Source organism: Lontra canadensis, unplaced genomic scaffold, assembly GCF_010015895.1.
Source record: "Lontra canadensis isolate GAN:19392208 unplaced genomic scaffold, GSC_riverotter_1.0 scaffold42, whole genome shotgun sequence".
In the NCBI taxonomy this organism is placed as follows: Eukaryota; Metazoa; Chordata; class Mammalia; order Carnivora; family Mustelidae; genus Lontra; species Lontra canadensis.
This window is the reverse complement of record NW_022631036.1, coordinates 2298015-2317771: the sequence shown is the minus strand read 5'-3', so window position 1 is coordinate 2317771 and position 19757 is coordinate 2298015. Positions and strand designations below refer to the sequence as shown.

General features: G+C 34.9%; 1 protein-coding gene across 6 annotated transcripts in view; it reads right to left on the bottom strand.

Annotated features, from left to right (window-relative positions):
* The window catches only part of MAP4K5 (mitogen-activated protein kinase kinase kinase kinase 5), a 112632-nt gene that overhangs the window by 20706 nt on the left and 72169 nt on the right, over positions 1 to 19757 (bottom strand). For 4 of the 6 annotated variants that reach the window (XM_032871150.1, XM_032871154.1, XM_032871153.1 and 1 more), the window contains exons 14-21: positions 14696 to 14774; positions 9593 to 9651; positions 8509 to 8576; positions 6811 to 6853; positions 5741 to 5951; positions 4791 to 4888; positions 4556 to 4597; positions 3584 to 3668 (exon numbers count right to left, since the gene is read on the bottom strand). In XM_032871150.1, coding sequence (XP_032727041.1) covers positions 3584 to 3668; positions 4556 to 4597; positions 4791 to 4888; positions 5741 to 5951; positions 6811 to 6853; positions 8509 to 8576; positions 9593 to 9651; positions 14696 to 14774 — 685 coding nt within the window. The remainder of the gene's footprint in view (positions 1 to 3583; positions 3669 to 4555; positions 4598 to 4790; positions 4889 to 5740; positions 5952 to 6810; positions 6854 to 8508; positions 8577 to 9592; positions 9652 to 14695; positions 14775 to 19757) is intronic. The other 2 variants (XM_032871152.1, XM_032871155.1) reach the window with 1 other exon arrangement.

Genomic DNA, 19757 nt, shown 5'->3' with positions numbered 1-19757 from the left:
TAAAAAATATTGTATGTATATATGTATGTATTTATTTACAGAGTGCAAGAGTGGGAGGAGGAGCAGAGGGAGAGAAAGAACTCCAGCAGATTCAGCACGGAGTATGGAGCCTGATGAAGGGCTCAATCGCACAACCCTGAGATCATGACCTGAGCCAAAATCCAGAGTCGAACACTTAACAGACTGAGCGACCCAGGCGCTCCTTTAATGGGGTTGAAAATTAGATAGCCAGCCACCCAGCCAAAGAAAAATTATTTTCTGAAATTCATGCCATATTCTTTACCTCTTTCTCCAATTCCGATCTCATTTTTTAAAAAGCAGATGTATTTTCTATTACTCATTCACTCTGGCTTTAACTTTTTTTTTTTTAAGATTTTATTTATTTGTCAGAGAGAGTGAGTACACAAGCAGGGGAAGCAGCAGGCAGAGGGAGCAGTAGGCTCCCCACTGAGCAAGGAGTCCGAGGTGAGACTTGATCCCAGAATGCTGGGATCATGCCCTGAGCTGAAGGCAGATGCTTAACCAAGTGAGCCACCCAGGCGTCCCCTGCCTTTATGTTACTTAACTTATATAATCCTTCCTTCCAACATAATTATGTCTTACAATTTTTCATTACAGCTGTATATTTTTGCCAGATACCCCAAATACTCTTGGAAAAAGGAAACTATAAATTAAAAGAAATTATAATTCATGACACACCAGAAATGATGAGCACACCTAGTGATCAGATCTTGGTTCCTAAATACCACCTTCCACTAAAAAGAACCAGAGCTGTTGGAAAAGACTGATTCCAATACTGGGGCAAAGAAAGTGTAAGATGTGCCTAGAAATCTTGCTGTGCCAAAAAGTAAGGAAGTGATCAAATGTTAAATAAAAGAACATAGGAACTCCCACTGTTCAAAAATTCCGGGACAATTTAAGTGCTAAAGTGAATAATAATAGTAGTAGATTATATCTCACTGAATAAAAAAGTAATTCAGAAGTTCAAACTAACAAATACATAAATAAATGGAAAGAAGGGAAATGTCCATAGATCTCAATGGATTGTCAACGGACTATCAATAAATGCTAAAATAAGTTGGTGAAAGTCTAATGAACAGAGAATATTTATATAGTCTCTATGTATTCCATTGTACTTATTAAACCAGTTTAGGAAATTAAATAATTACTAATTAACTAGAAACAGAAAAATAGTAACTTGACAGTGGAGAAAGTGAGCAAATACCATCTTAACCAGCTGGTCAATGTTGATATCCTAGTATTTGGATAAGCTCATAGAATGTGCTTTCTGACAGGACGCACTGAGAAGAGTATAATAGCATTTCTTTCATATTTCCACCAAAAATACATTGCCTGACCTCGCCATGAGGACTCACCAGACACCCCAAATTAAGGGACATTCTACAAAATAAACAGCCTCAAAAATGTCAAGATTTAGAGAGATAAAAAAGGGTTGAGGGGTTGTTCCAGACTAGAGGAGATTAAAAAGATGTGGTAGCTAAATGAATCATGTGATCTTGAACTGGATATTGTTGGATTGGGGAAAAAAGGAATGGGAACCAATAAAGAATATTACTGAAACAATTAGGGGCGCCTGGATGGCTCAGTCAGTTAAGCGTCTGCTTTTGGCTCAGGTCATGATCCCAGGGTCCTGGGATTGAGCCTGCCTCGGGCTCCCTGCTCAGTGGGGAGCCTGCTTCTCCCTCTCCCTCTGCCTGCTTGTGATCTCTGTCAAATAAATAAACCAAAAAAAAAAAAAAAAACCAAAAAAAAAAAAAACTTAAAAAAAAAAAAGAAACAATAATTTCAAAATGTGATGTCGATTATACTTCAACTAAAAAAATACATAAATATGGACTGTACAGGGATTACATCAATGATAAATTTCCTGATCTTCCCAAATGTACCATGGGTATGTAAGAGACAATTCTTGTTCCTAGGAAATACAAAATGAAGTATAGGGAAGCACTCACAAGTAACTCAGAAAAAAATGCACCTATAGGTAGATAGATAATAGAAACAACTGATGATTCTGAGTATAGAGGAGTTTCTTACACTGCATTATTCTTCTAACTTTTCTGAAATTATACCAAATCTGAAATTATACCAAAATAAAAAGTTACAAACACACAAAAAAACCCATTTCCTTACCAATAAAAATATTTTCTCTGTTATACTTTCTAATAGTAGTATTTAAAACAGATCATTAGGGGTGCCTGGGTGGCTCAGTGGGTTAAGCCGCTGCCTTCGGCTCAGGTCATGATCTCAGAGTCCTGGGATCGAATCCCACATCGGGCTCTCTGCTCAGCGGGGAGCCTGCTTCCCTCTCTCTCTCTCTTTCTCTCTGCCTGCCACTCCATCTACTTGTGATCTCTCTCTGTCAAATAAATAAATAAAATCTTAAAAAAAAAAAAATTTAAAACAGATCATTATATGACTTGTCTTTATTACTGTGTTAAAGTTGAACAAACATTTTCTGAACACCCTTTTCTGTCTAATCTCTATTTACTAATTGCCAGACACTCAGGTAGGTAGGCTTCTTCCTTCCTTGCAAAAAGGTGAGTATTAACAGGACTCTCTTAGGGGCACCTGGATGGCTCAGTTGGTTAAATGTCTGCCTTCAGCTCAAGTCATGATCTCAGGGTCCTGGGATGGAGCCGCAGATCTGGCTCCCTGCTCAGCCCAAGTGTGCTGAAGGATTCTCTCTCCCTCTCCATCTGCCCCTCACCCCATTCACTTTCTCCCTCTCTCTAAAATAAATAAATCAATCTTAAAAAAAAAAAAAAAAGAGTATTTCTGTTATAAATGATCACACTGAGAACTAGAGGTTTTAAGTATCTTTCCAAAGTCATATAATAATGACAGAGCAGGAATTCAAACCCAGATCTATTTGATGCCAGATTTTTACCTCTATGTATTAATTAGGCTTTCTCACCTTAAAAATATACAACATAAATTTTTAAAAATAAAGTGTTATTTTGCTATCATTTCAGATTTACAGAAAAGTTTTAAGAGTACAAATAACTCCTGAATATCCTCCTTCACACAGATTTCACAAATATTAACATTTACTACTTTTGCTTTATCCTTTTTTTCACTCTCCATATACACAGTTTTTTGTTTTCTGAACTATTTAAGTTAGAAACACAATGTCCCTTTATTCCCATTTCAGTATGCATCTCTTAAAAAAAGAAAAGAAAAAGAAAGGTTTTTACATAATCTTAGTACAATAATCAAAATCAGGAAATAAACACTGAAACAGTACTATTAACTTAATCTAATGATTTTATTGATTAAAATTATCAATTGTCCCAGTATTGTCCTTTTATAGAACAGAAAATCCCTAATCATGGTTTTAATCACTTGTGATGACTATTCAGTCTCATTTAATCAGAACATTTCCTGTATATTCTAAATTCTAGTACCTTAAACCAAAACTCTATTTAGGTTGTTGCAGGTACCTGCCCTATTTATTCTCTAAAGTCATATTTTTAAAGTAAACAACCTCAGTTCACTGATCATAAAGATCCTTTTCCATAACAAATATTTTATTAGAGATGTACTAAAAGTTCAGAAATTTTACCTTTTGTATCAGGATGTATCCAGGATGTTGCACAATTAATTTTCAAAGGGCAGCCATCAAAAACTTTGGAAAAACATGCTCCCATCTTATTTATAAAGAAAGAAATATTGACTTATCTGGTTAGATAATTTTATATAGTCTTAGAAATAGCTAGGATTATTACAAAATGCTAAACTGACTCTTACTGCATATGTTTATGGTCTCATTACAAAACAAAATTCCTATTTTGATATCATTTAACTCCTTCTACCAAGACAGTCTCCCACTCCTCTCTTGTATAATCTGGTATTTCAGAGCAAAAATATAAAATTTATCAAAACATCTACATATGTCTGTGATACATTTTAGGAATTTTAAGTTATCACTTGCCTTTAGGACTAAGGTTTAAGAATGTGAAACAATGGATGATATTTCTGAGCAATATAATAGTAATTATAATTGCAATATAACTCCATAATAGTGAAACAGACAAAAAGACTAATATTTATATTATGTATTAGACATTTACTGAATAAGAAGGTATCATTTATAAAGCATCCCCTTCATATGATTGGCTGAAGCACTCTGAAGAGCCACACAACCAGCATTAACATAAGCTTCACTGTTCCTGTTCACTGTGTATAGTTCAATATGAAAATGGCTTCAGGGATAGAAAGATATTTAACTCACATTATGAAGAGAACACAGTACTACTGATATCACATTAAAGTCAAATTGGCCTTTGAAGGCCAATTGAATCTGAGGACCTAAATGCCATATTTACAAAAAGTGAAACTCTCCAAATTCTAACCAAGTCACTCAAATTAGGGTACATGATTTAATCCATGGCATATCAAAATGCATTTAATGCTTTTGTATTTTGTGAATCCTTCCTTTCAATAGCTCAAGGTACTTGACAGCAAATTAAAAAATCTGCTGCTGTAACTAAAGAGATGGAAACTAGCAAGTGGTTTACATAGAAATATTCCTTACCAGCACTTTTGGGGTGGGTGGAAGGCCATTGATGGCAGGTTTCTGTGGAAAAAAAATATTTTGAATGCTAAAAGATCTCTTAAACCTTAAAAAAAACCCTACACATTTGGAATTTCAGTTATTCAAATTCTTGACTTAAACAGACTATGCCCCCTGCCCACCAAACAGACATAGCCTCTTTTATGATGAACATGGTAAGAGTTACAACTAATCATCAAACACCTATTATACCTACCGGGAAATCTCGCTTATCCTTTTTCCTTGGTAACTGTGGTGCTTGTGCTGATCCTTCTGTATTTTCACTAATCAGTTTTGAAATACCATCACCATTTCCTAAAAAGAATCATGGTTAAAAGCCGAATGAACATACAATAAGTACTTTCCATGAAAAATAATTTTCCCTTTCCCCCAATACTTGTATACCATTTGGGTGATCATTTACTGGGAAATATTCTCTACTGGCAGATGAGTAAAAGTATCTTTGGTGCCTTTCTCTAGATTCTACAGAGGTAGCACTGCATAGTTAGCAGTGGTCTTACTTCATGAAAACACCAAGTATCTTCCCATATTGTGAGAAAAGGAAATGCTATATGAATGCTATGCTGATAGTCAAGGCCTTTCAAAAGTAGACTTCAATCTATCTTCTAGTTCTATCTCCTAGTATATATCTTCTGAAGCTCACACTTTTCTTATACTAGACTATACTTAAAACATGATCCAGATTTTCATGGTTCAGTACATTTGTTTATTACTTCTTGCTCATCAGGAATGCCTGTTAGCACTGGCTCCCCTTAATGAAGGCTCAACCAAGTCCTTTAATACTCTGCAAGGGCCCATGCCCTCTATTCTCTATTCTTATCTTCCTAAAAATCTTTCATTTTTATTACATGTAATTATTGTATGAGACATTTATACAAACTGTCTTATCTAATGTTATGGGTACATAGGTGTACCTTCTGCTACCAATCCTGAACTGGAGGGTAGGAACATCCATTCATCATTCTAAGATCCTACCATATTTAGTAATGGATCAAATTAGGATTGAACTGGACTGAATCTCGTATAGCCCATCCATGTGGAACTTTAAAAAACAACTTCCAAAAGCTTTAAACAATTATAAGATTGACTGAAGACATTCTTTAAAATATGGAAATGGCCTTCTTTTTGGTTTTCACTTTTATTTACCCAGATCACAGTATCTAGCTGTATGCACTCCAGGACTGCTGATACTGCTAGCCATACCCATAGAGGAAGTCTCAGTTACAGGACCACAACTCGGGCTACTCTGTCTTCTGAGAAACTGGGGAGCTCTGTTCTCTGAATCAGGACAACGTTTTATAGTTGATGACTTTTCTTCATCTAGGAGGCTGTCTTCAGGGTAGCTGTTTATCCTTGGCTAGTGATAATAAGACACAAAATTGCTTTAATAAATTTGGATATAAAACAGTAACACTCTATTATCATTATGCATCAAAGACTTTAGGGGAATGGGGATATGTCTTTTTTTCCTTTCTTCTATATAATTCAATCACTGCACTAAGTAAGCAAAGTAAACAAGAGCTGAAATTACTGTCCCAACACAATGAAGAACCTGCCATGTGGCTTTTTCTTTTAATCATCCCTAAGTCAAAACTGATATAATTTCAACTGATAAAATCATATAAACAATTAACAAAGTATTTAATTAGTAGAAACAAGCAAGGACTTAATGAAGTATGTATGACTCCAATGAAATAGCAAATTATAGTAGTAAATGAGGATTATAAATGAACTCTTTCTATTTCTTCTCCATGTTTTCTCTCAAATGAGTGTAACTGATTTTTATCTTTTTCTTATAGCTATCCAAATACTGTATTTCTCAAGAAGACTTTTTTAAATATATATTTTACATCTTTGTAATCCCTACTTAAAGAAATCTATATCTAAAATATATTTAAGAGGCGCCTGGGTGGCTCAGTGGGTTAAGCCTCTGCCTTCAACTCAGGTCATGATCCCAGGGTCCTGGCATTGAGCCCCACATCGGGCTGTCTGCTCAGCAGGGAGCCTGCTTCCTCCTCTCTCTCTCTGCCTGCCTCTCTGCCTGCTTGTGATCTCTGTCTGTCAAATAAATAAATAAAATCTTTAAAAATAAATAAATAAATAAATAAATAAAATATATTTAAGAGAATTTTGAACAAATTCAATAAAATTACTTTTTAAATTTAATTATTATATTACTTAAAAAAGGATTTATTCAGAAATTTTAAGTAGCTCACCTTAGGAGGTAGGGGAGGTGGTATTGCACGTTTTGAGGTTGATCTAACACAAAGAGAAACATGTAATTCAGATGGTGGTAAATGATAACATAAAACAGAGACTCCATTAAATGTGTATTAAAATCTGTTTATATTCAGGGGATATAAAAGACAATTAGATCATGCTGCAGAGTTTTTTAAAACCTATAGGAAAACTTAAGACCTCACTGTGTCAAAATACATTAGTAGAACTATAAAATCAATTTTTATAAAATGAATACGAACGCTTTTTAACTTTACAGTTTTGCTTTGTATATTTAGTATGTAATTAAAATGAAATAAACAGAGGGGCGCCTGGGTGGCTCAGTGGGTTAAGCCTCTGCCTTTGGCTTAGGTCATGATCCCAGGGTCCTGGGATTGAGCCCCACATCGGGCTCTCTGCTCAGCAGGGAGCCTGCTTCCTCCTCTCTCTGCCTGCCCCTCTGCCTACTTGTGATCTCTGTCAAATAAATAAATAAAATCTTTAAAAAAAAAAAAAGGAAATAAACAGTAGTAAAAAACAGATTCAGAATTTTAGAGCTGGAAGCCACTGCAAATCATAGATTCAGGCGGCTGTATCATCAAACCCTTTAGCTATCCCAAGTGGGATCCGCATATCAGCAACATCTGCATCACCTTTACTTTCTTTTAAAGGTCAGATAGTAAGTATTATAGACTTTAGCCTATATAGTGGCCACAACTACTCAACTCTCTTGTTATAATGTTATAGCTTTTCTCACATCATAAAAGCCGTATTTAAAAAAATAAAAGCCACAGCTTTTTTCACGTTATAAGATGAAAGCATCGTCATGTTCCAACAACTGTTTATGGACACTGAAATGTTCATATAATTTTCACATGTAACAAAATATCACTCTTCTTTGGATTTTTTTCAACTATTAAAAAAATCTAAATACCATTCTAGTTTGTGAACTGTACAAAAAATATGCAGTGGGCCAGATGTGGCTTACAGGTCATAGTTTGCCAACCCCAGATCTATCAGATGAATGTGGAGGACTCAGAAATCTATTTCCAAAGACCTCTCGAGGCACTGCAATGCACAAACAGGTTTGGAACACCTAGGCTGGCCCCGTAACCTGATTGTTGAGGGAAGAAAGGTCTAGAATATGAAGAAACTATACTGCAGAGTTGGAACTGGGGCTTTTCGACTCCTCCTATAGTATTTCTTCCCATGACGTTACATAACTCATCCTTCAGTAAATTAACATTACACACACTAAGTTCTGATTTAAAGAAGAAAACTCAAGAAACCTTAAGGATTAACACATGATGCCTTTTGATAATTAAAAAGTCAGAAGCTTTATTTATACTGATAAAAGGCATAGCACAATTTAAAAATGAAAATTAAAACTTATTAGAATAAACCAATCCCTCTCAATACTTTTTTTTTCATTTTATTTCTTTTCATTGTTCTAATATAATCAAGTAAAATACAGTTAAAAAGGGGTGCCTGAGTGGCTCAGTGGGTTGAGCCCCTGCCTTCGGCTTGGGTCATGATCTCGGGGTCCTGGGATCGAGCCCCGCATCGGGCTCTCTGCTCCGCAGGAAGCCTGCTTCCCCCTCTCTCTGCCTGCCTCTCTGCCTACTTGTGATCTCTCTCTCTCTGTCAAATAAATAAATAAACAAAATCTTAAAAAATATATATAGTTAAAAACTTACTTGCCAGTATTTGCACCATCAACAAAAGGATTCCACTGTAATACAAAATTTGGGTCTGATGACACTCCCTGTGAAGGTGAAAAAATAGTTTAAACTCTTCCCTTATAATAGATATAAATCATCTTATTTGAGTCAAGAAAATATTCAGTGTCATGATTATTAATCATCTTGGTTTTCATCAATTTTTTAATCTCCAGCTAGATTTGCTGTTATTTGACATATTTAGGTCAATGATTCATTATCAGCTGACTTATACTTAAGAAGTTCCATAAACATACTAAATAAAGTTTCAAATGACAAGCCGTCTTTACCATTGCTAATATATTCCAAATAAAACAGAAAAACATAACTCTGAATTATCTGGATCACTAATCTATTAGTGTAGAAAACTAATCATCATATTATTAAACAATCATGAACTATCATGAACTTACTGGTGCTATTTTTTCCCAATGGCATGGAAATTGAGAATTATATATATAGCAATATATACAGTAAGAAAAGCACTACTGCCAAGTGTTAAGAATGAAGAGATCCATTAATAGAAGACAATTCCTCTAAAAATTACACTTTGCCAAAGCTGAAAAATAAAGTAAATATTAAGATAACATCTAGGCAATTCTAATAATACCTTGCTCTATTACTTATTTCTTTTTAGATAAGGAAAAGTTTAATTAAATAGTAACTTCAAAATAAGAGCAATGGTTAAAAAAGAAGCTATACTAACAAATAAATATTAAAACCAGTAAGGTAATGCAAAAATATACTCTAAACCTAAAGAGTTGATAAGAAAAAAGATCCTGAGAGTGTAAAGCTGAGCATCAAATTCATATATTTAATAACTTCATGTAAATCCTGAAGACTCAGAAGCCTCAAAATGAATGGTTAAAATGATATATTATACATTATACCTTAGTCAAAATATACATAACTATAAGCTTTTCCAAACTTTAATGTGTGAAATGCAGTATCTAAATTATTGCTTAGAAGACTATATAACTTTGTTCCTTAGTCAAAGTATACCTAACTCTTAAGTTTTCTCAAATTTTAATTTGTAAAGTACTTCAAAAGTAGTAATTCCTACCATTTCATCCCGTGCTTCTGTTTCTTTTCTCAGAGGAGGTTCAAACTGTAATTTGTCAACTGCAAAATATGTAACAGATATTCACAAACTCTATCTTAAAGGGTTAGTCTCAGAAATGTAACAAGTAGCACATGTACTGGGAAGAGGGGAAGGGAGAAAGAAGAAAAGTCAAAACCTTTTCATTTTTTACTGCAAGAGTACCCCCTTTGTTTATATTTACTGAAAGAAGATAACAATTTGGTATCTTCCTAACAACTCTGCTTAATTCTTGGTTGGAGTCAGGAAATTAAATATTTAGCACTTTTTGTGTATAAGAAATTTCAAAAAATTAATCAAAATATCTATTTGGACTAAGAAAAAACACTGAGGATTTTTCTCTGTCTAGGCTGCACACTCTGTTCCAAGGCTACAATTTTATGGCAGGGATGAACCTCCCCAAATTACCTGTAACTATCTAAAAACAACAAATAGTATTTAAATTAAATATTATAATAGTATTTAGAAATTTAATATATTTTTCTCATTGTGTATTATACTTGGCCTGCTCAAACTTCTCTTATGTGAAACATCCTAAGACAGAGAAAAGGATGGCTTATTATCTACCCATAAAGGATGGCTTATTATTTACTTACAGTTGTTTTTTGGGATTTTTTTAAGTAGGATGGAGCCCAACATAGGGCTTGAACTCATGACCCTGAGATCAAGACCTGAACTGAAATCAAGATGCAGATGCTTAAACGAAGTTAGCCACCCAGGTGCTCCATAAAAAAATTTATTATAAAATTTAATGTGACTAAAAACCAAACAAATAAAATTCATACTTGGATCATAGAGATGCAAGATCCCCACATACAATCTTGGCAAAAAAAAAAAAAATTAAAAAAAATCATTTTCAAAAAGGATCCAGTTGTTCTTATCTCTAAAACAAGAATTTTAAAGTAATACAAAGTACTTATATAATTCATTAAACAAAAACATTGTCATAAAAATTGTATCTACTTTTCAAAAATAACCTAAAAGACTTTCACTTATTAATAACATTTGTTAATATTATTGAAAAATATCTTAACTCAAAACCACTATTCTAATTCACTACTTCAACTCATTTGAGACAGAGATGAATTAAAGCTTTTCTTTTTTTGTCACTACTAGAATTACTGGCAGGCAAGCAGGTATAGAAAAGAAAGAGAAAATATCATTATTATCTTTAACAATAAGAATTATAGATCAAGCAAATTTCAAGACTTACAAGAAATTCCAAGAAAAAAATGAGTTTCATAAACATTTAAGATGTTTTAAAACATAAGAAAAGTATTCCTTAAAAAAAAAAATCAAATTCCTTATGACTATTCTAAATTATTACAGCCATTAACTTATGGCACAGAAATGCCAGCCTGAGCCTCCAATATCATTGGCTTATGTGGTAGATGGGACCTCAAATTATTTTGTTTTAAAGAAAATACTGACAGTAACTTTGGGTGCATCTTTGGCCTATGAAAATCCAAAGATGGGGAGGTCTTCTATTATACATACTTATTTATTTCTGTAAGATGATGTAGGTTCTAGCCACAATGAGTAACAGGAATTGGACTTTCTTTCTACTTTAAACAACTACATACATGTAACACCAATGTGTGTACAAATGATATGAAGTAATTATTTTGGGGTCGTGGATAACAGACCCCACAAGGCTGCAATCCTTGAGAGAAGGGAATCCATAGTGGTAAGATCCACATTCACTCTGGCTTTCTGCCTGGAGTCACTTTCTAAACTAGGACACAAGAAAGTGGAATCCAAAGAGAGAGTAACAGTCTTACTGGGTGCAGGAAACAAAGACTGGAGATTGGTGCTGCTTAGGTGGTGGGAATTTGAAGGGCAGAGTGCCAGAAATGAGAAAGTTACATGAAGGAGCTCTAGAAATATGCCAAGAGATCTCTTTGTCTTTGGTTGAATACTAAATTGTCCATGAGCAAGCAAACAAACAAACACCCAAGACTGTACAAACAGCTAACAGAGTGCTGTGAGCTAAATGTAGATTCTGGTGATCACAGAGTGCCGGGAAAGATAGCTGAGTTTCTAACCAGAGGAAGGAGCTTGCTGAATACTCTGGCAAAACTTCACGCTAGCCTTAAGAGAAGCAAGCTGATATACCAGTTAATTAACTCTTTAAACACCTGCAGAATAAAGAGGACACAACAAGACACTCAGTGTTTCACCATAATGTCCAAGATATAATAATAATAAAATAACCAGAGAAGAAGCAGGAGACTAGAAACCAGTTGAAAAATAGATGCAGAACTTCAAATAAAGGGGCTTCCAAATAAAGCATTCCAAATTTCCAAGAAAACAGGAATCTGGGTCAATTTTCTCAGTATTAGACCTGATATTCACCCTATCATATACATCTCTTTTTTTGTGTTACCACATTTCACTTGAACTCTACTCTCCAAAACCCACTCTTTTCTTTGTTTAATGAGATGTTCCATAGTTCCTCTACTGTGTGTTTTCCTTCATTGCACAGAGTCAACAAACCTGACTTTGCTGGACTACACATTCACATTCATCCTTGGTGGTCTTAGCCTAAGCCAAGACCCTAAAAATTACTTATCTCCACTAAAAATACATAGAATGTTTATTCTATAGTCGCCAAATCCAAAAACTGGTAACAAATCAAATGCCCATCAACCAAGGAATGGATAAATTGTGTTATAATCCTACAATAAAACATTTTATTACTGTGAAGACAATGAACTATTGCTATACATGAAATGAATGACTCTCACAGACATAATGCTGAGCAAAAGAAACCAAGCAAAAAGGGTGCAAATTGTATATCCCATTTATCTGAGATCCAGATCAAGGTAAAAACCAATCTATGGTGACAAGAGAACCGAACGGTGATTAGCCTGGGCAATGAAAAGGGCAGGGGTATATAGGAAGATAGAAGGGTTCTGACTGTGAAGGAGTACGAGGGAAGGGGACTTCAGAGATTCTGATAATGTTCTATATTTTGATCTGGGTGGCAGTTTCATGAGCGTATACATTTTTAAAAATTCATCATACAGTACACCTAAGCATTTTACTATATGTAAGTTACCAGCTCAAATTTTAAAAAATGAAACAAAAAAAATAAGATTAAAACTAACTAGGTCTATACAAAACCTAGTAAACACATAAAAACAAAGTTATAAAATGCTCTTGATAGACACAAAAGACTTGAGAAAATATAAAGATAAATCACCAGTAAAATGACCCTCAACTTCACCAATTTTTTTTTGGTATTGAAGCACAAAAAGCTTACTCGGTGAAGACATTAGTACTGTGGCATTCAGGAAGAACTAAGTCTTGAACTTACCTCTGAAAAAAGCCTATTTTAGTTAAGAAGACAGACTATCATAAAGGGGTCAACTCTCCGTAAGTTAATACATGAACTTTTATGAAATCTTGGTAAAAATACTGAGAATTTTCCTTAACTAGATAAGCTGATTCTTAAGTTTATGTGGAAAAATACAATAGCCAAATATCATAACAAAGAACAGCAACAACATATATTTGGGGGGGAGGAGTGAGGGGAGTAGGAGGATTAGTCCTAACATATTTTAAAAGGTATTACAAAGACTAAATAATCAAATTATGCTATTGGCACGTGACTAGACATACTAATGCAATGACAGAATTTCTGGAAAGAAACAATCTATATGGTCATTTAATACATCATAAAGGTGATATATCAAATCCACTAGTGAAAATATTAAGTTTTTAATAATTAGCATTTAGACAAATGGGTAGTCATTTAAAAAGAAACTGAAGTTGAATCCATACTTCATACCTCTTACCAAATAAATTAATATCTTGTATCAAAGATTTAAATATTAAAAAAGTGAAACTGTAAAAATAGAAGAAAAAAATAGAATTCTATTGTGATCTTAAAATCAGGAAGGCTTTGCAAAATAGGACACAAAATTCAAAAGCTATAGAAGAAAATATAGATGTTAGACAATACTAATTAAATACTTATAGACATGCAAAAAATAAAGAAGATAGCTTTATAACGGAATAGCAAATTTGCTTCTTTTCTGTATGGAATTTGAAGTCTAGAGAGCTCCCTTGGGATTATATAAGAAGACAGCATTAGAAATATCAGCAATCTGAGGCTAACAAAGAGAAAATCTCAAATTACCGGTTTAACTAAGAAAAGGCCTGACTGAATTGATGGATATGGGAAGGACTTTCTAACTCTCCACTGACCTAGATATTTCCAAAGCTGTATCCAGAAAGCTAGAACTTCAACAAAATGCATGTCTGCAATAACTTTAATTAGCCTAAATACTTAATATATTATCTTCATTAGTTTATAATTTTTTATCTTATTTTACTGTAAACTTTTTAAAAATCTCTTTTGAAACAAAATGCATTTAAGTCAATATACTCATACCTAAAATTTCTTTGCAAATCTGTTCTTCTAAATTAATCTGGCTAAAGTGACAAATATCCTTTATACAAAATATTTGTCAATGATTAATTTATTGAATAAACATCAATTTCCCCTTTTAAGTATGTATTTTAGAAAAGATTCATCTCCCCTATTAACTTGACTAAAAAACCCAAAACCAACCCAAATGTCCAACAATAGGAAATTATTCAGCTACAATATATGACCTCAGTGAAAAAGGACACAACCTTTAATGGTTATAAATGCTAGGATAGGAAATGAAAATTTAAAGAAGCATTTAAAGAAAATGCTTTTATGTTAAGTAAATTTAGTCATGGAAAAACATGAAGGCAATTTAGCAAAAATATTATCTATGGGTTGGTACTGGGTGATGAGATGGGCAATGTTAATTTTCTATTTTTTCCTCTTATACATTTTCTACAATGAATATACATTGCCTTTGTAATTAGTAAATAAAAACCATTTAATGAAAAAACAAGAGAATTCCATTATAAAACAGAGAAACAACCTCTATTTTAGTTGTTTATTCTGATTATGTTAAAGCATGTACCTTCCATTAGTCTGAAATTTTATTGTTCCAAAAAGACCCACAAAAATACCCAGCTCAACCCAACAAAACCACCAACTGAAAATGTATACCAAACACATACAATTTATTTCTGAAGCTGTCCGTTCAGCTCTGGCATTCCTGTTTGTAGATCTAATTGTATGACGAATGATGGCATGGGGCTGTGAACAGAAGCATAATACACACACTTTAAAAAATTTCAGTGATAAAGTTGAAAGGTCAAATTTTTCTTTTTAACTAAATGATCATCTACTGACAAACATGACTACCTACTAATAGAGTAAATTACAGGATAAACATAATAAAATGAACACTAAGACACTTTAAAAGTTATTCACTTATTCCATGTTTATACTGTATAAAATACTGAAAAGATGCAAAGAAAGAGCGAAATCTTATCTTCAAGGAGTTTGTAATCTAGGCAGTTAGGATGCACAAATAATATGATTAGAAAACGGTCAATGCCATTCATTAAGATGACTACTATTCATGCCCAGATGAAAAAGAAATGACTTCCACTTGCAGGGGTAGAGGAATTCCTCATGACAGAGCTGTGATCTGATCTGGGCCTGAAGGTGTTGGATGTGCAGCAGTGTGGAAAGAGTTCTAGACATTCTAGAGAGCAGAGCCAAGACCAACCAAGTAAGGCAAGAAGAAAAAGAAATTGTAGCATTTAGGGGAACTGAAGTTGGTTATTATTTGGCGTCAGTGAAGATTAAATGAAGAGATGACAAAGCTGGACAGACAGACTGCGAATGAGCCAGATCATGCAAGGCTCCAAATATCAGCTGAGGGCTCTCAATTTTATTTTCTTGGCAAAGGAATTTTTTGGAGATTTTACAAAAGAGGAGTGGTATTTCAGAGTCAGATTTAAGGGTAATTGGATAAGCATGTAAGAAGGTACGGAGGGGAGAAATAACTGGATGCAGGAAGATTAAGAATACTGTAGTAAATCAAGTGAGAAGATTGCTACTTTACACCCTTTTGCATAAACTCCTGATCCTTTGAAACTATGCCTTCAGCTCAACTGCCACCTATCAAATTTCTAATGACTCATTCTCATTCACTGATAAATGACAGTGGCTCATATGTTTTCTCCTCTACTTCAAGACCCACCGTCTACCAAGGGACTTCAACAGCCCATTGTTTGGGACTTAAGTTTTCTGACCTCATCCCACTCTTCCAGACGTCAATACACTCCTAAGTCCTAAGGAGTTTGTAATCTAGGCAGTTAGGATGCCTGGACCTTGCCATCAGCTCTGATACTCAAACTCATGCTATGCTCCAAACTTTTCAGCCTTTGAGCTCACTCACATTTACTCCCATTATGCTATTTCATGTTCACATTGGAATTCCAAGTCCATTTGACTCATTACCTTGTTATCCCCGATCAGCGTTTCTCTTATCTTCACTCTTCTTCCAATCCAGTTTTACCTGGTGGTCTACAATTCCTAGCAATTTCTTGCCAATATCCTAAATGCCCTTTGCCCCACTGCCCTTCAGGACTCTGGCATGCCAGAATGACAACTTTGGATGAATTAAGCTACCTTTGTGTTTTCTTACTGGAGGAAAGTCACTGAGCAAACCACACTGAAAATTCATCTCATCTGAGGCTTCAACTTTGCTCACAAACACTTGCCTAATCATTTAACCCAACCCTTCTCCTTAATTACTATTTCACACCTTTTCTCCATACTCTCCAAACCCAATCACTTTCCCTTAGACTTTCAAGAGATGACCTTGCCATCTACCTCACAGATAAAACTGGAATCATAAAAGAGAAAATATCTTCTGGCAATAATCTCAACTATCCTCCTCTTCTCATGCAGGCAAAGAAGTGCTTCATACCTAAGATCAAGTGTCTCATAATCTAGATCCCAGCCTCTCCTCCTTTCTCAGAGACTTTGTCTTTTCATCTTGTTCCTCTTAAATCTTTCTCATCTCTATCTATTGGATCCTTTTCATAAACATTTAATGCTACTAAAAATTACCTTCCCCACTTAAACAATAACTAATTAAATAAATCCCCCACCAACTCAATTTCCTCTAGCCACTGTTCATCCTACCTCTCCCTTTCACAACTAAATTGCATAAATGTATTGCTATACTTATCTTCCAAACCACTCCAATCTAGCTTTACCTTGATAATTTGAGTATTATCCTTTTAAAAAAGTAATCAAGCATACCACCACCTAAAATCCAAAGAGTTAACTTATCTTCTAGGCAATATTCTTGTTAAAACTTTCCTTCCTTCTTTTTTTTTTTTTTTAAAGATTTTATTTATTTATCTGACAGACAGAGATCACAAGCAGGCAGAGAGGCAGGCAGAGAGAGAGAGAGGAGGAAGCAGGCTCCCTGCAGAGCAGAGAGCCCGATGCGGGGCTCGATCCCAGGACCCTGGGATCATGACCTGAGCCGAAGGCAGAGGCTCAACCCACTGAGCCACCCAGGCGCCCCAAAACTTTCCTTCCTTCTTTTAACGATCTTAATCCTCTGCCATTCCTCCTAGCCTACTTGATTCTTTTTTTTTTTTTTAATATTTATTTATTTACTTTAGAGAGAGGGAGGTGAGAGGAGAGAGACAGCACAGGGGGTAGGGACAGAAAGAGAGAGAATGAGAATCTTAAGCAGACTCCACACTGAGTGCAGAGCCTGACACAGGGCTTGACTGAAACCAAGAGTCAGACACTTAACTGACTGTGCCACCCACGTGTCCCCTAGCTTACTTGATTCTTAAATTTTGGAAGAAATCTCAGGATGCTATCTTAGGACCTCTTCTTTTCTCATTCTACATGCTTCCCTTGAGTATTCATATTTACTCTTTAAGGTATTAACTACTTCTATATTTAAAAAAAAAATTTATTCATTTATTTGACAGAGAGAGATCACAAGTAGGCAGAGAGGCAGGCAGAGGGGGAGAGGGAAGCAAGCTCCCTGCTAAGCAGAGAGCCCAATGCAGGGCTTGATCCTAGGACCCTGAGATCATGACCTGAGCTGAAGGCAGACGCTTAACACACTGAGCAACCCGGGCGCCCCTACTTCTATACTTAATGACTTCCAAATTTATATCTGTAGTCCAAACTTTTCTCCCCAAGGTAAAACCATATCTAATTACTTATGAGACCTCTCCATTTGGAAGTTTTGTGCAACATCAAAATTATTATACATAAAATCGAACTACTTTTCTTCCCATACCAGATTTTACTCTAGTGTTCCTACCTCAATAAATGAGGCACTTTTATACCCCTTTACGCATTCAAATCAAAACCTAGCAATAATCTTTATTCATCCTCTACCCTCATGTCTTCATCCAATCCTCAACTCTCACAAAGAATTCCTGAATTAGACCACTTTTCTTCATTCTTGCTCTACATTCCTAGTCTAAAACACCACCCATCTCCATCCTGGATGACCTCAGCAGCCTCTTAAAAGATTTTCAGAAATGGAATCACCATTCTGAGGTCATAGAGATCTTTTAAAAATGCACATACAGTTATGTCACTCCCTTACCCTTAAATGGTTTCTACCACTTTTAGATAAAGCCCCGAATTTTTAACATGGTTTGAAACGGCCAGTGTTTAGCTCCATAATTTCGCCTCCCACCATTCTTCTTCCTTATTTTCTACACAAATCAGACTAACCTTTCTGTAGCTCCTCAAGTATGTAGCCTTCGTTTTTATCACCAGGCTTTCAAACATGCTATTATTCCCTCTGACTATTCTCTTCCTCTAATTCCGATTTCTCCTTCAGCTTTCAACTTATATTATCACTTCTACAGCAAGTCCTTTCCTGTCCCTAAAATTTGCCTCCATGGCACACTGTATTTCCCATTCCATAACTGTTACCACACTTGTAAATTGTTTGTTGGCATTTCTGAGTTTCCTTTAAGTTGTACCGTAAGTTCTTCGAAGGCAGGGATAGGGTGAATCTCATACACCATAGTGTTCCCAACTACCTGGCACAGGGATTTCAAAAACTGAAAAGTACGGTTTTATCATTAAACAGAAATGGAGAACCCAGGAGGTAGAGTGGATCTGGGAAGTCCGGCAAAATAATGTGGGGAATAAAAAGAGTGTCTGGTTATTTATATAACAAATGAAAGAAATTGAGGAATCAAGTAATACCAATACCACATTTAAGCTGCAACAATTTTAATAATGTTTTAATTTTTAAGGGATTAATATCTTAATTATTACAAGTCTGCAAATGATGGTTAACATAAAAAAAATCTATGAATGGCAAGCTTATTCAATATTTTCAACTAAAAGTTCATTTAACACTCAACAAAATATTCATCAGTTACCTAATGACGAGGGTAAGACTATGCTATACACTAGGCAATGATTAATTTTTAAAGATTAATTTTCAAATATTATTTAATTGACTATTTCTATTAAATACATATATAGAAATAGTGTCATGTTAATTAAATGATAGGCTTGATCTTGGGCAAATTACTTCTCTTCTTTCTCCTTTATTCCCTCATTTATAAAATGTGGGCAGTAATAGAATCTGTTGCAAAGGACTGTTCTGAGTATTAGATGAATTAATGTGAAAATTATCTGGTCTAATACTTGGCACACAATTACTACCCAAAGAGTGTTAGTAGTTATCATGATACTTACAAGGTATAATTTAAAACTTAAGAACATAAAGCAGAACATTTACTTCAATAAATAATAACAAAATGTTTGGTTCTACAGTCTTGCCAGAGTGAAGGTAGAGATATAAAAGGAAATAAAGGCATAAAGAGATATGAGATAAATTCAGAGAAACACAGAAATAAAAAGAAATCCTAAAAGGAGAAGAAACCCTGGTGAAAAAAACACAGCTCACACAGCTCTGTTTTTAAAGTTGTGTTGTTTTTAAGATTTCATTTATTTATTTGACAGAGAGGGAGAGAGAGAGAGATCATAAGTAGGCAGAGAGGCAGGCAGAGGGGTGTGGGGGGGGAAGGAGGCTCCCTGCTGAGCAGAGAGCCCGATGTGGGGCTTGATCCCAGGACTCTTGAGATCTTGACCCATGACCTGAGCCAAGGGCAGAGGCTTAATCCACTGAACCACCCAGGTGCCCCCACAGCTCTGTTTTATACAAGCTTAAATAGGTACCTGCCAATGGGCAGGAAGACCCACATTCCTGACTTA